At 48.8% G+C, this 17,948-nt stretch overlaps 2 protein-coding genes across 4 annotated transcripts; one reads left to right on the forward strand and one right to left on the reverse strand.

The window, feature by feature from the left end:
* Window positions 1-4,351: 4,351 nt before the first annotated feature.
* Cbln3 (cerebellin 3 precursor) lies at window positions 4,352-7,560 on the reverse strand. The gene is made up of 3 exons (XM_004661841.2): window positions 6,396-7,560; window positions 5,971-6,090; window positions 4,352-5,714 (listed from the first exon to the last, which is right to left on the reverse strand). The coding sequence occupies exons 1-3, from the start codon at window positions 6,894-6,896 to the stop codon at window positions 5,517-5,519; spliced, it is 819 nt and encodes a 272-aa protein (XP_004661898.2). The 5' UTR covers window positions 6,897-7,560; the 3' UTR covers window positions 4,352-5,516.
* A 53-nt stretch (window positions 7,561-7,613) lies between these two features.
* Window positions 7,614-17,593, forward strand: Khnyn (KH and NYN domain containing). Of its 3 annotated transcripts, none has more exons than XM_045155106.1 (8): window positions 7,614-7,672; window positions 8,253-8,540; window positions 9,456-10,516; window positions 10,598-10,728; window positions 10,811-10,907; window positions 16,284-16,391; window positions 16,595-16,693; window positions 17,153-17,593. In XM_045155106.1, the coding sequence occupies exons 2-8, from the start codon at window positions 8,334-8,336 to the stop codon at window positions 17,391-17,393; spliced, it is 1,944 nt and encodes a 647-aa protein (XP_045011041.1). In that variant the 5' UTR covers window positions 7,614-7,672; window positions 8,253-8,333; the 3' UTR covers window positions 17,394-17,593. The 3 variants fall into 3 exon arrangements, with proteins under 3 accessions (XP_045011041.1, XP_045011042.1, XP_045011043.1); XM_045155107.1 differs by having other exon boundaries at window positions 7,630-7,718; XM_045155108.1 differs by lacking the exon at window positions 7,614-7,672 and adding an exon at window positions 7,879-8,173.
* Window positions 17,594-17,948: the final 355 nt, after the last annotated feature.

Genomic DNA, 17,948 nt, shown 5'->3' on the forward strand with positions numbered 1-17,948 from the left:
TGATCTGTGTGCTTCATAAGTATACTTAAGCAACAACTGAACAATAAACACTATTAATCAATGAATTCTTGGTTGAGCCTGGAATTGATTTACCTGTTTTTTTTCTTTTCTTTCTTTTTATTTATTTGGTTTTTCGAGATAGGGTCTCACTCTAGCCCAGGCTGACCTGGAATTCACTATAGAGTCTCAGGGTGGCCTCGAACTCACAGCAATCCTCCTACCTCTGCCTCCCAAGTGCTGGGATTAAAGGCATGCGCCACCATGCCCTGCTCTTGTTTTTTTTTTTTTTTTTTCTTTTTAAAGGCAGAGTCTCACTCTAGCAAGGCTGACCTGGAACTCACTCTATAGTTCTAGGCTGGCCTCAAACTCATGGAGATCCTCCTACCTCTGCCTCCCAAATGCTAGGATTAAAGGTGTGTTCCACCATGCCTGGCTGATTTACCTTCTAAGATGATTAAAACCCAAGTTGGTATTAATTTTCTTTATCATGGGAATTCTTTTCTTTTAAAATATATTTTATTTATTTATTTGCACACATGAGAGAGACAGGTAGAGAAAATGGACATGCCAGGGCCTCCAGCCACTGTAAATGAAATCCAGATGCATGTGCCATATGCCACCTTGTGTATCTGGCAGTATCTGGTTTACATGAGTACTAGGGAATTGAACCTCAGTCCTTCGGCTTTACATGCAAGTGCATTACTGATTTTTTGGTTTTTTTTGAGGTAGGGTCTTGCTCTAGCCCAGGCTGACCTGGAATTCACTATGTAGCCTCATGGTGGCCTTGAGCTCATGGTGATCTTCCTACCTCTGCCTTTCAAGTGCTGGGATTAAAGGCATGTGCCACCAGGCCTGGCATGGAATTATGGGAATTTTTAAGATCACACATTTCCATTCATTTAGTGCATTATAGCAGATACTTTTGTTCTACAAGATGTCATCCTCAGGTTCAAAGGTATGAACCTGAAGATGATTTCCATGTCAGCTTGGGCTGGAGTGAGATACTACCTGGAGAAACCAAAAACCAACCAAACAAAAACACTACAACATTTAAGAGAAGGACAAGCAAGGTGGGGTGGTGCACACCTATACTTCCATTAACTTTTGGTTGAGATAGGAGGATTGCTATATGAGGCCAGCAGACTTCCTCTCTGATAATCAGCAGCCAGGGGGAGGGCAGTGAAGGTGGTCAGTAGATTCCACTTCTAAGATCTCATAATCTGGAGAGATTTGGTCATCCCACAGATGTCTCAAAGTCCAAGTCCCAGTCCTTAGGACCTGTGAATATGCTGTTATATGGCAAAGGGGACTTTACATATGTAAATCAGGTTTGAAACCTTAAAATAGGGAGATTATTCTGCAATGACATGAGTGTGTCTAATCTAAGCACGTGAATCCTTAAACTCAGAGAACTTTCTCCATGGATGTCAGAAAGTTATGTGAGAGATTGCAAGTGTGAGACCTTCCCTTCCAATAAGAAAGGCAGCCCAGTCTCTACATTGTTTCTGACACTGGAACCCTGAGCAGAGAATTCAGTTTTGCTTTGCAAGACTGCTGACATATAGAGCCTAATAGAAAATAAATGTTTTAAGTCACTTAGTTTTTAGTAACCTGTTCCACGGAAACAGAAAATTAATACAGTAACTTTACTACCATTACTAACAAACTTATGTAGCTTATTTGCATCTTTTTTTTTTTTTTTTTTTTTTTTTGGTTTTTTGAGGTAGGGTCTCACTCTGGCTCAGGCTGACCTGAAATTCACTATGTGGTCTCAGGGTGGCCTCGAACTCATGGCGATCCTCCTACCTCTGCCTCCCGAGTGCTGGGATTAAAGGCGTGCGCCACCACGCCCGGCTCTTATTTGCATTTTTGAAAACCCCAATTATTTCCCCAATGTCCAATTTCCCCTTCTTCCTTACTATAAAATTTTAGGTGGGTATGGTGGCTCACACTTATAATCCCAGCACTAAAGAGACTGAGGCTAGAGGATTGCTGTGAGTTCAAGGTCAGCCTGGGCTATAGAGTAAGTTCCAGTTCAGCCTGGGCTAGAGTGAGACCCTGTTTCAAAAATCAAAACCAGGGTTGGAAAGATGGTCAGTGGTTAAGGTGCTTGCTTGCAAAGCTTAAGGACCTATGTTCAATTCTCCAGTACTCAAGTGAGCCAGATGCACAAGGTGGCACATGCATTTGGAGTTTTTTTGCAGTTGCTAGAGGTTCTGGTACGCACATTCTCTGTTTTTTTTTTTCTCTCTCTCGCTCTCAAATAAAATAAAATAAATAAATAAAATAAAATAAATAAAATGAAAAAAACAACCAAGAGCCCATTTAAGAGCTGGTTGCATATCTGTGAAATAACTCCAGTTTCCAGGTGTGAAGGGATGGAGACTAGAGAATCACAGGGCTCCCTGACTGTAAAACAGCAGCTCTGGGTCGATGGAGAGACCCTGTCTCAAGGAAATATGCAGATGAAATATAACAGTAGAGGTAATATGACCAATAGAGAAGGGAACTCAGTTCTCTGGCCTCTGCACCCACATGGCATGCACAGCACAGCACAGCACAGCACACATACTCTATACACATGCACGCAAAACACCCCAAACCAAACCAAACCAGCCACATAAATGGGCTGGGAAGATCACTTGGTAGTTAAACGTGTTTGCTTGTAAATCCTGCCAACACAGGTTCAATTCCCAGGTCACCTATGTAAGTCAAATGTAAAAAGTGGCAAAAGCAAATAAATTAAAAAAAAAAACCAGAAAAGCAAAACAAACAACAAAAACCCTTCTGACTTTTTTTGTTTTGACATAGGGTTTTGCTGTAGCCCATGCTGACCTGGAATTCACTATGTAGTCTCAGGGAGGCCTTGAACTGATGGCAATCCTCCTGCCTCTGCCTCCCAAGTGCTGAGATTAAAGATGTGCACCACCACACCTGGCTCCCTCTGACTTTTAAGAATACATGGCTGCCTAGAATAAAAGACTGTATTTCCTAGCCTATCTTCTTGACTTGATGTGAATTGTGAGATGCAATCAGGATTGTTGAGTGCAATTTTCAGAAGCTTCTTTTTTAAAATTATTTTTTTATGAGAGAGAGAGAGAGTAAAGAGCAAGAGAGAGAGAGAGAGAGAGAGAGAGAGAGAGACAGAGAGAGAGAGTGAGAGATAGGGAGAGAATTGACATGCCAGGGCCAACATCCACTGCAAACTCCAGATGCTTGCACCACCTAGTGCTCATGTGTGACCTTGTGCTGGTGTCACCTTGTATGTCTACCTTATGTGGGATCTGGAGAGTTGAACATGGGTCTTTAGGCTTCACAGGCAAGTGGCTTAACTACTAAGCCATCTCTCCAGCCCTCAGAAAGCTTCCTTAAAGAAGAGAGGTGTGTCTTTTTGTTTTTCCTTCTTCCTGAGGGCTGCCAGGCTGAAGTAATGGCTGAGCTCAATGAACCATCTTGGGCCATGCTAAAGATGGTGGAATAACAAGGATACAATCTCACTGTATCCCAGGCTGTCATGAACTAACTATGTGGACCAGGTGAGCTCTTAACTCATGGCCATCTGCCTGCTTCAGCTTCCTGAGTGCTGGGATTATAGGTATGAACCACCATGCCTGGCTGAGAGTGGGATTTAAAAAATATATATTTATTTATTTGAGAACAAGAAAGAGAGGGGGGGGGGAGAGAGAGAGAATGGGCATACCAGGGCCTCTAGCCACTGCAAATAAACTCCAGATGCATATGCCCCCTTGTGCATCTGGCTTACGTGGGTCCTGGAGAGTCAAACCGGGATCATTTGGCTTTGCAGGCAAATACCTTAACTGCTAAGCCATCTCTCTAGTCCCTGAGATTGGGATTTGATGATCATAAAATGTCTATTCATCCCTGAACTCTTTAGCTGAAAATTCTTCTATGTGAGATGTGGATAATCTCTTCTCTTGTTTAAACTGTTCTCTTTGGTCATAAAGTATGACCAAATGCTGTTATTTCTTTTTAGATCTTCTTTCCCCCCCTTTTTTTCCCTCCCAGTCCTGTGGTTCAAACCCAGTGCTCCATGCATCTTAGACAAGCATTTTTCCACTAAGCTACAACTCATGGCAAGAGGGGGGGGGGAGGGAATATGAATGAATGATAATATGAATGGGTGCTCACCAGGTTCTCTTGTTACTACAGATGAACTCTGGACACATGTGCCACTTTGTGCACTGGTTTTAAGTGGGTAGTGAGGAATTGAACCCTGGGCCAGCAAACTTTGCAAGCAGAGTCCTTTAATTGCTGAGCCATCTCCCCTCTATTTTATTTTAAAACCACAATTTCACATTGGCATTTCTTACTTAACCCAAGCATCACTATATATTCTTATTAGACATTTTTTATTATTCAATTTCACAATAATTTTCTGCACCACATCCCCTGCCTGTTTGAATCCTGATCCAAACTGCATGTTCTTTCTACAAAACCTGTAGCGTTTCACCAACCATAGTTCTCTAGTTGCTCCATTGATAGATTCATCCATGCAGGAACATTGGACACTGGGACAATAGTGAGTCTATGATGCTGGGAGGAAGGTGTTTGGAGGGACAACATTGTGGAATCCCAGGTGAAGGAAGGTTAAGAAGGAAAATAAGACAGTGAGGCTGGGTTGGAAAGGAAATGATGGGGACAAGTTGTAGCAGGTACAGTGAGGATAACAGAGCTGGAGGAAGGAGTGGCAGTCAGGGTGGGGAGTGACTGAAACTCAGACTTTCAAAGGTCAGGCAGCTCCAGGAGGTGGCCAAACAAGAGGACACATGGTCACTGATGTACCCTATGGTCCATGAGTGACCTTCTACGCCCACCTCTGGCTCTGTACACCTTCTCTGCTCTCCTGTTGATCAGAATAAACACCCCCCCCCCCGCAGCTTTGGGTGGGGAGATCCTGAACGTCAGAGTCCATGGGGACCTCACACACATGGACAGCCAGGGTCCTTGCTGCTGGTTGTTTCAGTGTATCTGTAGAATGTGTAAGATGTTCAGGGTAGGTGCAAGCCTCCATCTGGCCTTACCAGCCACAGGCTCTGGACAGCTCTGTGGCTCTTCCCACATTTGGGCTTATGGCTAAGCAGTCCTCCCTGTCCACAAGGTGCTGGCTGAAGCCCTGATGCTGGCACTCCCCACAGGAAGGATCCTGCAGGGTAGACTGAAGCTGATCCATCTGGGCCCTGTGGGAGCCTGTCAGGCTTCCTTGTGCCACCTGTCACCAAATAGCACTGGCTTCCAGTCACAAAGACAGGCGAGGTGGGGAGGGGGGCACAACTGGGTTGGGGGTGATGAGGAGTCTGGTCTGGAAACACCACATTGCTGCTCTTTTCTATTTAGGTGTGTGTATTTGGCACAGATCTCATGCAAGGAGGTGGGTTGTAGGCAGGCAGTCTGAGAAGGGGATCCTTTCTCTTGCCCCAAAGATACTGTTTCTGGGGCAGGGGAGGAAGAAGGCAGGGGGCAGGGACTGGGTTACTGTCTTTCAAAAACTTGTGTCCTCAGAGTGGGAAGATAAGGAAGCCAGAGAAGCTAGAATATTTCCAGCCACCCAGAAGATTCCCCCGACGGAGACGCAGGGACACCCGGTCCCCAGGGTCCAGGGGAAGTAGCACAGAGCTTGTGGCTGCCTCCCGGGTTACATCAGGGTCGTTGGCAAAGGCTGAGATGACTGGCCATGTGTTCAGCATCAGGCTTACCTGGGGAGGACAGCACAGTTAGCATCCATCTCCCAGCCTTTAGCTCAGGATCTCACCTTCTGGGAACCTGGGGCTTAATACTGTCTTGGGAACTGAGGATGGTTCTTTACACCCTCCACACCTTGCTAGCCAGGGCCTGTTCTTGTTCTTAGCCCCCAGGACACTGGCTGATGGAGGGTATGCCCAAGGTTCAGCTGGGGTCTACTCAATGCTCCTCTCTTCCTAAATTGGGAGCGGGGCCCAGGGCTCAGATCACCTGGACTGTTTGGCGGTTGTACACCTTCACTACATGGAACCGGAAGCTGTAGACTCCACGGACAGGTGCCACGAAGGAGCCTGAGGCCCGGTCAAAGGCGCCACCCTCATTCACCAGCACCTGGGAAAAGCAGACCCTGCTGAGCAGGACTCAAGAGTTCCTGGGGCTCAGGGACACCGCTGAGACTGGAGCAGGGAGTAAGGATGGAAGGGGTGGCCAGTGTGATCAGGAATGCATGCTTCAAAAGGAGTGGTGATAAAGGCAGAGAGGGATGTGTATGAGTGAAGGGGAGGGAAACAGTCTGGTCCTATCAGGCCAAGGTGTAGTGATGTAGGGAGTTTTCTTAAAGTCTGAGGGTCAGCAAGGTGGGCCTGCATGGTGATGCCAGATCCTTGCAGTCCACTGGACAGGGGCAGGAGGATTACCTGATCGAAGTAGATGGCCCCACCGGTGCCGTTGTTGCTGGTCTCCCCTGCCGGCTCATGGTGATGGCTTCGGATTGCAGCAAATGCCACTCGTCCTGGGGGAGCCTCTCCCAGGGCTGCTCCCCCAGGCCCCCCGGCAATAGCCCGACCTGGCTCACACACCACTAGACATTCACCCTCCAACAGAACAGGTTCTGACCCCTCCTGGGCCCACCCCGCTCCTAGAGCCAGAAGCACCAGGGTCAAGGGCAGCCTGGGGCTGGGTAGGAGACCTGGTAGCCAGTCCCATTTTGCCCCCAACATGGCAGAGTGCCTCTGTAACACGCAGTGTCCCATCTTCTGCCCCCCTTTTGGCTGGTTTTGGTCCTCCTCTATCTCAGGCTTTGACCACCCCTTACCCTGCTCCTCTGTCCTCTTTTTGGGTCTTAATGTCACCTGGCTTAGGCACCTCCCTCTCCATACCTGCTTGTGCCCACAGCCCTGCCCTGCCTCACTCCTCATTCCTGCTGTCACTGCAGTTCCCTCCCCTTGGCAGAGTGTGAAGTGACAGCAGTTGGGCTTTGGGAGGGAGCAGAGGGTGAAAACAGGACACAAGGGCTACATGCAAACTCCAGGTTGTACTAGCAAGGGAAGCTGGATCCTGGATGATGGAGAACTAGGGGTGTGTGTGTGTCCCTTGCTCCTCGGTCTTCTCATCAATCCCCTAACAAATCAGCAAGCAGTCTTCTGTGGAATCTTCCCGCTTGTTAGAAGAGATGCTCTAGTTTTCCCCACGACTGAAGTGTTTGGGTCAAGATCACCACTGTTTTCCTCTTTGGAACTTTCAACAGTGCAGAAAGCTTAAGAACGTGGTGGTGCACGCCATCATTTCCAACACTTGGGAGGCAGCGGTAGGAGTATTACTGTGAGTTCGAGGCCAACCTTAGACTACATAGTGAATTCCAGGTCAGCCTGGGTTCGAGGCCAGCCTGGACTACAGAGAGAGAGGGGAGGAGGGAGGGGCGAGTGAGTAGGCACACGCTGGAGAGCTAGGGCCCCCGGGAACTGCTGGCCAAGGGGGTGGGTCCCGCAGTGACCCGGAGGGCAGGTCCCCACGCAGGTCGGCGTCAGGGAGGAGGGAGCGGGAGGCGGGCCGAGCTCAGGCCCGCGCTGGGGAGGAGCGGGGCTGACTCCGCTCCAGGCCAGGAAGTGACCAAAAAAAAAAAAAAAAAACAAAACCCCAAAACAAACAAATAAAAAATCCAGTTCGAGATGTGGCGAAGAGAGGAGTCGGTTGGGTGAGGAAGCCGGGAAGGCCCTCCCAGATTCGGGGCCTCTGCCCAGGTCCCGGGCGGGGGGAGCGGGCGAAGCGGGCGCTGGGGACCCCGAGGCGGGGGGGCGCCGGGAGCGGGCGGCGGCGGGCGGCGGGCGGCGGGCGGCGGGCGGCGGGCGGCGGGCGGCGGGCGGGGTCCCTGGGCTCCGGGCTCGGCGCGGCGAGACGGAGCGGGGCCGGGGCCGGGGCCGTGGGCGGGCTTAGAGACGAACAGGGCGGACCTAGGCCCCGGCGACAACCCAGTTCTAGCCTTCGGCGAGCAGTCTTCTCGAAGAGGCCTGTTGGACGCGAAGAGGAGATTGCGGGCTCCCGGGACCTCTTCCATCACCCGTCCCTGCGCTTTCGGGCTGGAGGCTCCTCGCCCTTCGTGCTCAGGCCGTTGGCCGCTTGCAGATGGCTTTGTTTACGGTCGTCTTCCTCCGGGGAGAGGCCTTCGGGATCATTTCACACCCGCGCCACCCGCAAGGTGGATCCAGAAGTTTGTTGCCGCCTGACGTTGTTTACCAGAGCTGTAACTAGGTGCGACCTGTTGATTGTTGGTTTAGGCCTGGAGATTTGGGCTCCGTGGACCCGAGACGCTGAGCCACCTTCTTCCCTCCGGGACCTGGAGCCCTGGAGCCGAAGCCATGCCTACTTGGGGGGCTGCCTCCCCGATCCCGATCCCTGACCGCTTTGCGGTGTCTGCGGAGGCAGAAGACAAGGTTCGGGAGCAGCAGGCCCGCTTGGAGCGCATCTTCAGCGTGGGCATGAGTGTGCTGTGTAAGGACTGTCCGGAGAACCCTCACATCTGGCTACAGCTTGAGGGCCACAAGGAGAATGTCAGCAGAGCCAAGGTGACTGCCTTCCCCCATTCTCCCTGGAAGCTAGGACGTTGCCCCTCCCCCAGACAGAGGATGGGCTGGGGAGGATCTCTGTCCCTTCCCTGCCTCACTGGCTGAGCTGCGAGGGACTTCCCCACTCTGTTTACGTACAGTTTTGGTTTCGTTTCTCCTCTGGCTGCCCAGGTACTGCATGCACTCACCTCTTGGGCTGAGGTTCCTACTGAGCAAGAGGGCCTTGCCAAGGAACTCACTGAGGGTAGGGAGTGGAGGGGACACATGGATTTCTTTGGAGCTATAATGAGGCACTACCACCTGATATCCCCCTGACCCAACCTTTCTTCCTTCCTCCCTCCCTCCCTTCCTGTGCCTTTTATATTTATTTATATGTGTGTGTGTGAGAGAGAGGGACAGAAAGAATGAATACGGGCACATTTGGGTCTCTAGCCACTGCAGACTTCAGATGCATTGCATCACTATGTGCATCTGGCTTAAGTGAGTACTGAGGACTCAAACTTGGGTCCTTAGCATCTCAGGCAAGCGCCTTAACCACTAAGCCATCTCTCAGGTCCCCATTTTTAGTTTTCTTTCTTTTTAAAATTTATTTGAGAAAGGAGGGGGGAGGGGGGGAGGGAGGGAGGGAGGGAGGGAGAGAGAATGGGCATCCTGTAAACGAACTCCAAATGTAGGTGTCATTTTGTGCATCCGGCTTTATGTGGGTGCTGGAGAATACAACGTTGGCTGCAGGTTTTGCAAGCAAGCACCTTTAATTGCTAAGCCATCTTCCCAGCTCAGCCCTATTCTTATTTTTCTTATCTATAAAATGGGAATAATATATGCTTGGATTTTGCAGGCATGTTGGTGCTGAAGGGAGAGCTATGAGTCCTAAGGGTTAGCTTCCAGCAGTTTTCTCCTGATCTGCCCCTCCAGGAGTACCTGAAGGGGCTGTGCAGCCCAGAGCTTCGGAGTGAAGTCCACTACCCACCCAGACTGCACTGCATCTTTCTGGGAGCCCATGGCTTCTTCCTTGACTGCTTGACTTGGAGCACATCTGCCTACCTGGTGCCCCTGGTGTCTGGCTCACTGATGATCAGTGGCCTAACTGAGGCCTTTGTGATGGCGCAGAGCCGAGTGGAGGAGCTAGCCCAGCGACTGAGCTGGGATCTTGAACCTCAGCCTGGTCCTGGAACCTGTAAGAGTGCTGGAGTGCTGAGAGACTTCTCTGCTCTGCTGCTGTCCCGGGAGGATGCCTACAGAGAGGCCCTGTTGCAGCTGCCCCTGGCTGTCCAGGAGGAATTACTCAGTCTGGTGCAGGAGGTGTCCAGAGGCAAAGGGTCACAAATGCTGGCCTCTTGGGAGGGGAGGAATGCAGGCCTGTTGAGTGCTCAGTGCCAGGGAGTCAAGGGAGTCAGGGAATCCCTGAACACTGGAAATGTGGGATGGGGAGAGTCAAGGTCAGCAAGGGGAGAAAGTCATACCATGAAGAAGGAGGGAGGGAAACATGATCCCAGGAAGATGAATTCAGAATGGAAGGAGCTGTCTGGGCAATCACAGACAGCAGAGGATGCAGAGCCCCTGAAAGGAAAGGCCCTGGGGAAGGAAGAGGTGCCTCCGGAAAGAGGAGCCAGTGTGCAGGGTGAACCTCCTGGTGCCCATGTCCTCTATCAGAGGGCATCTCAACCCCGGGGAGCTTCCCTCCTCCAGCGGCTCCATAATGGGAAGGCCTCACCTCCAAGAGTTCCTAGCCCTCCACCTGCACCCGAACCTCGATGGCCCTGTGGAGATCGGGGAGACAGGGGCGATAAACAGCAGGCCATGGCTCGAGGTCGAGGGTCTCCATGGAAACGAGGCACCCGTGGGGGCAACTTGGTGACTGGCACACAGCGTTTCCAGGAAGCCCTACAGGATCCTTTCAACCTGTGTCTTGCTAATGTGCCTGGCCAGCCAGATCTCCGCCACATTGTTATTGATGGCAGCAACGTGGCCATGGTGTGAGTAGCTGGTGGGACTCAGCGTCCAGGGCGGGAAGGATGAGATAGGCATTTTGATATACTGACCCTTCCCCGTTACAGACATGGCCTCCAGCACTACTTCTCCAGCCGTGGCATTGCTATTGCTGTGCAGTACTTTTGGGACCGTGGGCATCGTGACATAACGGTCTTTGTGCCTCAGTGGCGCTTCAGTAAGGATTCCAAGGTCAGAGGTGAGTTGGGTCCTGCTCATCTGTCTTGGGAGAGGGTCTTTTTCTGCCTTGAGGAGAACCCAGTTGCTTTTTTTTCCTATAGAGAGTCACTTCCTGCAGAAGCTCTACTCCCTCAGCCTGCTTTCTCTCACCCCCTCCAGAGTCATGGATGGAAAGAGGATCTCCTCCTATGATGACAGGTACTTGCTCTTCTCCTAGCCTCAAGATTAATACTTAAGGCACCCAGTGGGAGAAACTTCTGACTGGTGTTTCCCAGCCTCAGTAGTAGAACAGAGATATCCACTAAGTGGAGGAGAGGTTGAGACAGTAGAGTTGCCACAAGTTTGAGGCCAAATAAATAAACAAATAAATAAGCCAGGTGTGGTGGCGCTCACCTTTAACCCCAGCACTTGGGAGGCAAAGGTAGGAGAAATGCCATGAGTTCAAGGCCCCCCTGAGACTACATAGTGAATTCCAGGTCAGCCTGTGCTAGACTGAAACCCTAATTCTTTTTTTTTTTTTTTTGGTTTTTCGAGGTAGGGTCTCACTCTGGCTTAGGCTGACCTGGAATTCACTATGTAGTCTCAGGGTGGCCTCGAACTCTCGGCGATCCTCCTACCTCTGCCTCCCGAGTGCTGGGATTAAAGGCGTGCGCCACCACGCCCGGCTGAAACCCTAATTCAAAACAAACAAAAATAAATAGAATTAAAAAAAAAAGAAAAAAGAAAGAAAAATGTGCAGATTTCAAAGCTAATTAGACAATCTAAATTTTTAAAAAAAAATTTATTTATTTATTTGAGAGCGACAGACACAGAAAGACAGTTAGAGGGAGAGAGAGAGAATGGGCACGCCAGGGCTTCCAGCCTCTGCAAACAAACTCCAGATGCGTGCGCCCCCTTGTGCATCTGGCTAACGTGGGACCTGGGGAACTGAGCCTCGAACTGGGGTCCTTAGGCTTCACAGACAAGCACTTAACCGCTAAGCCATCTCTCCATCCCCAATCTAAATTTTTTGACTGCAGCTATAATTCCTTAGGACATTCTTCAGTTTAAAAAATTGGTTTCTGCCAGGCGTAGTGGCGCATGCCTTTAATCCCAGCCCTCAGGAGGCAGAGGTAGGAGGATTGCCATGAGTTTGAGGCCACCCTGAGACTACATAGTGAGTTCCAGGTCAGCCTGGGCCAGAGTGAAAATAAATTAAAAAAAAAATTGGTTTCTGGCTGGGCATGGTAGTGCACACCACACCTTTAATTCCAGCACTTGGGAGGCAGAGGTAGGTATTTTTTGTTGATTGAGAAGAATTGGCTGTCTGTTTCTACATCTTTAACAAAGACCACTGTCTTCTGCCTTATGACTCTGCCCTTGTGGACTCTCAAGTGAGAACCAAGCATGGTGGCATATACCTGTCAGCCCAGTACTTGGGAAGTGAAGACAGGTTGATCAGGAGTTTGAGGCCAGCCTGGGCTACATGAGAGCTTGACTAAGGAATTAAAAAATAGGGCCCAGGTGTCTATTTTTTTCCTTTTCTTTTTTGAGGTAGGGTCTTACTCTGACCCAGGCTGACCTGATTAACTGTGTAGTCTCAGGGTGGCCTTGAACTCATGGTGATCCTCCTACCTCTGCCTTCCAAGTGCTGGGATTAAAGGCGTGCACCACCATGCCTGGCCTTAATTTTTTCTTTTCTTTTTAATATAGTTCTTAATCTATTCTGGACTGGCCTCCAACTTACTATGTAGCCAAGGATGACCTTAGGTGTCTGATCTTCTTGTCTTTATCTCCCAGTGCTGAGGTTATACTACAGAACCCAAGACTTTGTATATGCTAGGTAACCACTCACGCTCTTACCAACTAAGCTATAGCCCTGTTGCAGACAGGTTCATGTTGCTGGTAGAAATCATCCAACCAAGAGCAGCTTGTGGGGAAAACTTGTTTATTTTGGCTTACAGACTTGAGGGGGAAGCTCCATGATGGAGAGGAAAACGATGGCATGAGCAGAGGGTGGACATCACCTCCTGGCTAACATCAGATGGACAATAGCAACAGAAGAGTGTACCAAACACTGACAAGGGGAAACTGACTATATTACTCATAAGCCCACCCCAACAATACACTGCCTCCAGGAGGCGTTAGTTCCCAAATCTCCATCAGCTGGGAGTTTAGCATTCAGAACACCTAAGTTTATGGGGGACACCTGAATCAAACCATCATATTCTTCCCCTGGCCCCCATAAACTGGTAACCATCCATGATGTAAAATGTAATGCATTCAGACCAACTTTAAAAGTCCCATAGTTTCATCAATCCTAATGATGTTCAAACATCCCCATAATCCGAGGTCTTTTTTTAAATTTTTTTTTGTTCATTTTTATTTATTTATTTTTGAGAGTGACAGAGAAAGAAGCAGATAGGGAGAGAGAAAGAGAATGGGCGCACCAGGGCTTCCAGCCACTGCAAACGAACGCCAGACGCGTGCACCCCTTGTGCATCTGGCAAACTGGGTCCTGGGGAATCAGGCCTTGAACCAGGGTCCTTAGGCTTCACAGGCAAGCGCTTAACCACTAAGCCATCTCTTCAGCCTATCCAAGGTCTTTTAACTGAGTCATAATACCAAAAATTCCCCCCACAACCCATAATGGCACAGAATAAACATTCACACTGCAAAAGATGGCACTGGGTATAGCAAAGAAATATTCAAACAATACAAGATTTAAAACAACCATGGAAAACTCAAACTGTAGCTCCAACAACTCTAGCCAGTGACAAGTCTCCAAGTTTGATAATTCTAACCAGCAACAACTCTGGAGTTCAATTCTGCCTCTCTAGCTAGGTTACTCACACTCCTGGAAAACTTCATCTAGGGACAGCAGCTCTCCTTTGCAGCCGTCTTGTGGTCCTGGCATCACCACTGGGTCTCCACTGCAACCCATGGTCCATCCTCATGGCTCTACCGGGTCTCCATGCAGGCATACAGCAAACCTGCTTCACACTGCCCATGGCCATTTCCAAAACAAAAAGACCATGTTGCAAATTCAATAACCCTCTCTTTACTCCATTTCTTTCTTTTTTTTTTATTTATTTATTTGAGAGCGACAGACACAGAGAGAAAGACAGATAGAGGGAGAGAGAGAGAATGGGTACGCCAGGGCTTCCAGCCTTTGCAAACGAACTCCAGATGTGTGTGCCCCCTTGTGCATCTGGCTAACGTGGGACCTGGGGAACCGAGCCTCGAACCGGGGTCCTTAGGCTTCACAGGCAAGCGCTTAACCGCTAAGCCATCTCTCCAGCCCTCTTTACTCCATTTCTTATACTCCATAATACCAGGTGGGGTGACAATTTGTTAATCCAGGGGGGAATAAAGCAGACTTTGAAGAACAGGACACTCCTTGAGCATTCAGGCCCTTTTAAAAGAGTCTACATTCTTTCTGTTGTCCTACTGCAGGTCAGCTGGCCCAATCTCAATGGTTGTGATCTCATTTGCATCTAAACAGCCCATAGTTTTGGCCTAAAGATTTCTTTCTTTCCTTCTTTTTCTTTTACTTTTCTAGGTAGGGCCTAGAGCCCAGGCTGACCTGGAATTCACTGCAAAGTCTCAGGGTGGCCTGAAACTCATGGCACTCCTCCAGCCTCTCTGCCTCCCAAGAGCTGGGATTAAAGGTGTGCTCCACCATGCCTGGTTTAGAGATTTCTTTCTGTGCCATATCCCTCTGCTCACACCAGTCCGTTTCTATGCAATGTAACCCTGCACAAATTCTCAGGACATGGGCACAACAGCAAACCTGTACACAAACTGCTTCTAGCCCAGTCCAGGCAAAGCTCTTTCTCTTCCTCACAAGCCAAACCTCACAGTCCATAGTTCTTACTGCATTCAGGTCTTTCAACTCTGACCAAAATAGTCCGTCCAGCTGTACTCTCAGCACTGCAGGCCATCTCTTAGGCCAAGGTTTCAAATCCTTCCACATTTCTCTTGGAAATCAGCTTTAAAAGGCCCAAGCCACACAGTCAGATGTCTAGCAGCAACCCCACTTCCTTGTACCAACTTTACTGTTGCAGTTTGGTTTGCATTGCTGGCAGAAATCAACAGACCAAGAACAGCTTGTGGGAAGAAAGGTTTATTTTGACTTATAAACTTGAGGGGAAGCTCTGTGATGGTAGGGAAAATGATGGAATGAGTAGAGGATGGATATCACCTCTTGGCCAACATCAGATGGACAATAGCAACAGGAGAGTGTACTGAATACTGGCAAGGGGAAACTGGCTATATTACCTATAAGCCTGCCTCAAACAATACACTGCCTCCAGGTTGTGTTAGTTCCCAAATCTTCATCAGCTGGAAACCTAGCATTCAGAACACCTAAGTTTATGAGGGACACCTGAATCAAACCACCACACCCCCATTCCTAGTTTTCTGTTTTGTTTTTTTTAAGTTTCTCAGGTGACTGTTCATCAGCAAGTCTTGGGATGCACTTTCCATTTGGAGAGAATAGTTTGAAAAACATGGTAGTCCCCAGGCATGGTGGCACTTGCCTTTAATTCCAGCACTCAGGAGGCAAAGGTAGGAGGATTGCTGAGGTTGAGGCCAGCCTGAGACCACATAATAAATTCCATGTCAGCCTTGGCTAGAGCAAGACTCTACCTCCAAAAGCGCCAACAAAATAAATAGAAAAAAATAAATAAAATACATGGAAGTCAGAGTGGAGTACATCTTTAGACAGAGTGTAATCTGATACTGATTTTTGGTGGAGTTGAGAGTATCAGTTGTAATATCCAAATTACTAAGGTGTTAATTGTGGGACATGAAAGGAAGGCTGCAGAGTAGAAAGCTGACTTTTTTTTTTTTAAGTTTAGAAAGATTTTTTAAAAAATAGAGCCTAAGAGAAGGAAAAAAAAAAAATCAAAGCTCCTGTAATAAAACAGGAGGGGGTCCCAAGCAGGTAACCCTGGTTTTGTTTTGAGGTAGGGTCTCACTGTAGTCCAGTGACCTGAAATTCACAGTGATTCTCTTACCTCAGCCTCCCTAATGCTGGGATAGAAAGTATGAGCCACTATGCCCAGCTTGGAAAGCTTTTCAGAGGAAAAAAAAATGTAGGTTTTTGAGTAACTGGTGGAAGAGGATGGAAGGTAAAAGAATCATAGCTACTTCTGTCTTTATCATGTAGGGAAGGGTTGTGGTGAGCGGAAAGGATACTCAGAAAATATTGCCTTGGATTTATTATTTCCTACCCAACACATGGTGCTTATCCAGTGAGTCAGATAGGCCAAGGTGGAGTGAAGAGCCAGACTTGATAGCGTAGGCTTGTAATCCCAGTTTCAAGGAGGATTGAGAGTTCAAGGCTTACCTGGGCTACAGCATGAGCTCAAGGCTAAAATGAGTTAACTTAGCAAGACCCTGTTTAAAAATTTTTAAAAGGCTGGGTATATGTAGTATGCAGCTCATGTTACAGCACCTGTCTAGCTTACATGACAACCTGGGTTCAATTCCCAGCAAGGAACTAAGTCAGTTACAGGAATTACTCACTAGCACACTGTGGGGTTGTGGCCTTGGAGAATCCAAGAATGGTTGCTGTGTTTTTTGAGACAGGTTCATGGTAAAGCTGGCTGAAGAGACTGATGGGATCATTGTGTCCAATGACCAGTTCCGGGATTTGGCGGAGGAGTCTGACAAGTGGATGGCGATCATCAGAGAGCGGTGAGGGAGCTCTCCCTTGAGAATAGGGCATCGACTCAGACCTTTCTCTAAAACCAGCTCTTCTCTGGCCACTGGGTGAGAATTCTGAGATGGGGCTTGCAGCTGCTTCAAAGGATGATAGCCACTAACTTCTGGTGGTGTTAGTCTCAGATGTCTGGGAGATGGGCAAGGGCATCTGTGTGACTCCCTCTTTTCTTATCTAGCTTGCTGCCCTTCACATTTGTGGGGAATCTTTTCATGGTCCCTGATGACCCATTGGGAAGAAATGGCCCTACCTTGGATCAGTTCCTGAAGAAGCCTAGGTAATGCTCCTGGGTCTCCAGCCCCAGGTTCCTCCTCTCTGCAAGCTGAGGGCTTAGAGTGTCTCACTTTGACCCACCTGAATTCTGTAGTTGTTTAAGTAGCTTACATTGGCCTTTAAAAATCTCAGAAAACTTCTGGTTGAGAAACTTCTACTTGTGTTTTGTATTTCTCATCAGCGTGTTTGATGGTGTCTGAAAGATGGTGGTTTATGCTGTTAACCAGGTGTACCCAGCACGCCCTTTGCTGGACCGTTAAGTGTGCCTAATTTAGGACTAGAAATACATACAAATATTGCCAGAAGGCTCCTCTCTCCTTCAGAAGTGGGTTGATACTGCCCCTCAGTGGTCAGCCTGGGGAACTTCATAATAGCTCCCTCAGAATTAGGCCAATTGAGTGAGGAGGTCCACTGAGAGCTCATTTTCCGAGCGCTCATCAGTTCTTTTTCTGTTTCTTCTCAGGAAACAGAGGTCTTCTAAGGCTCACCATCCCTCTAAGGGCGTCACCGAACATGGTAATCAGCAGGGGAGTGAAGAGGAAAGTGGTGGCATTCGGAAAACCCGAGAGACTGAGCGACTCAGGCGCCAGCTGCTGGAGGTGTTTTGGGGTCAGGATCACAAAGTGGACTTCATCCTGCAGCGGGAGCCATACTGTCGGGACATTAACCAACTGTCTGAGGCTCTGCTGAGTCTGAATTTTTAAGCCTTACCTTCATGGCTACTGACTTTAGCTCCAGCCTCTCCAGGGGAGTCCCTTCTTTGACAATCTTTCTGCTGCTGACTCTGACCTAGTCTCAGGAGTTGGTGCTTTGGGTTGGGGAAGCCAGGGAAGAGTAATGGAATGTAGGAATACTCTTGCTTGGTGCACTATTTAAGGACAAGTCCATAAAGTGACAACCTCAAGTCATGACCTCAGCCAGCTCTCAGAGGTTCTGCTCAGCCTTAACTTCCCACAGGCTTTCTGTAGGGAGTGGGGGCTGTTCCTGGAATCTGGGACTGCTGGTTCCACCTTCAAGCTGAATTGGGATTGAGGCTACAGTGAACCAGAGGTGGCAAAAAAAAAAAAAAAAAAAAAAAGCTGAATTCTTTTTCCTCATGGCTGCTGCACTGGTTGGCGAGGACAGACTGAGTTGTCTCTTGATAGTGTTGAAGGGAGAGCTGGCATCCTGGAGGGGTTCTTGTGCTAGGTGCACTAGGTTGTGTGTGTGTGTGGGGGGGGGCAGCAGAGATCCAGGAAAGGTGAAGGAAGCAGGCCTCC

This window comes from Jaculus jaculus, chromosome 7 (assembly GCF_020740685.1).
Source record: "Jaculus jaculus isolate mJacJac1 chromosome 7, mJacJac1.mat.Y.cur, whole genome shotgun sequence".
NCBI classification, from domain to species: Eukaryota; Metazoa; Chordata; class Mammalia; order Rodentia; family Dipodidae; genus Jaculus; species Jaculus jaculus.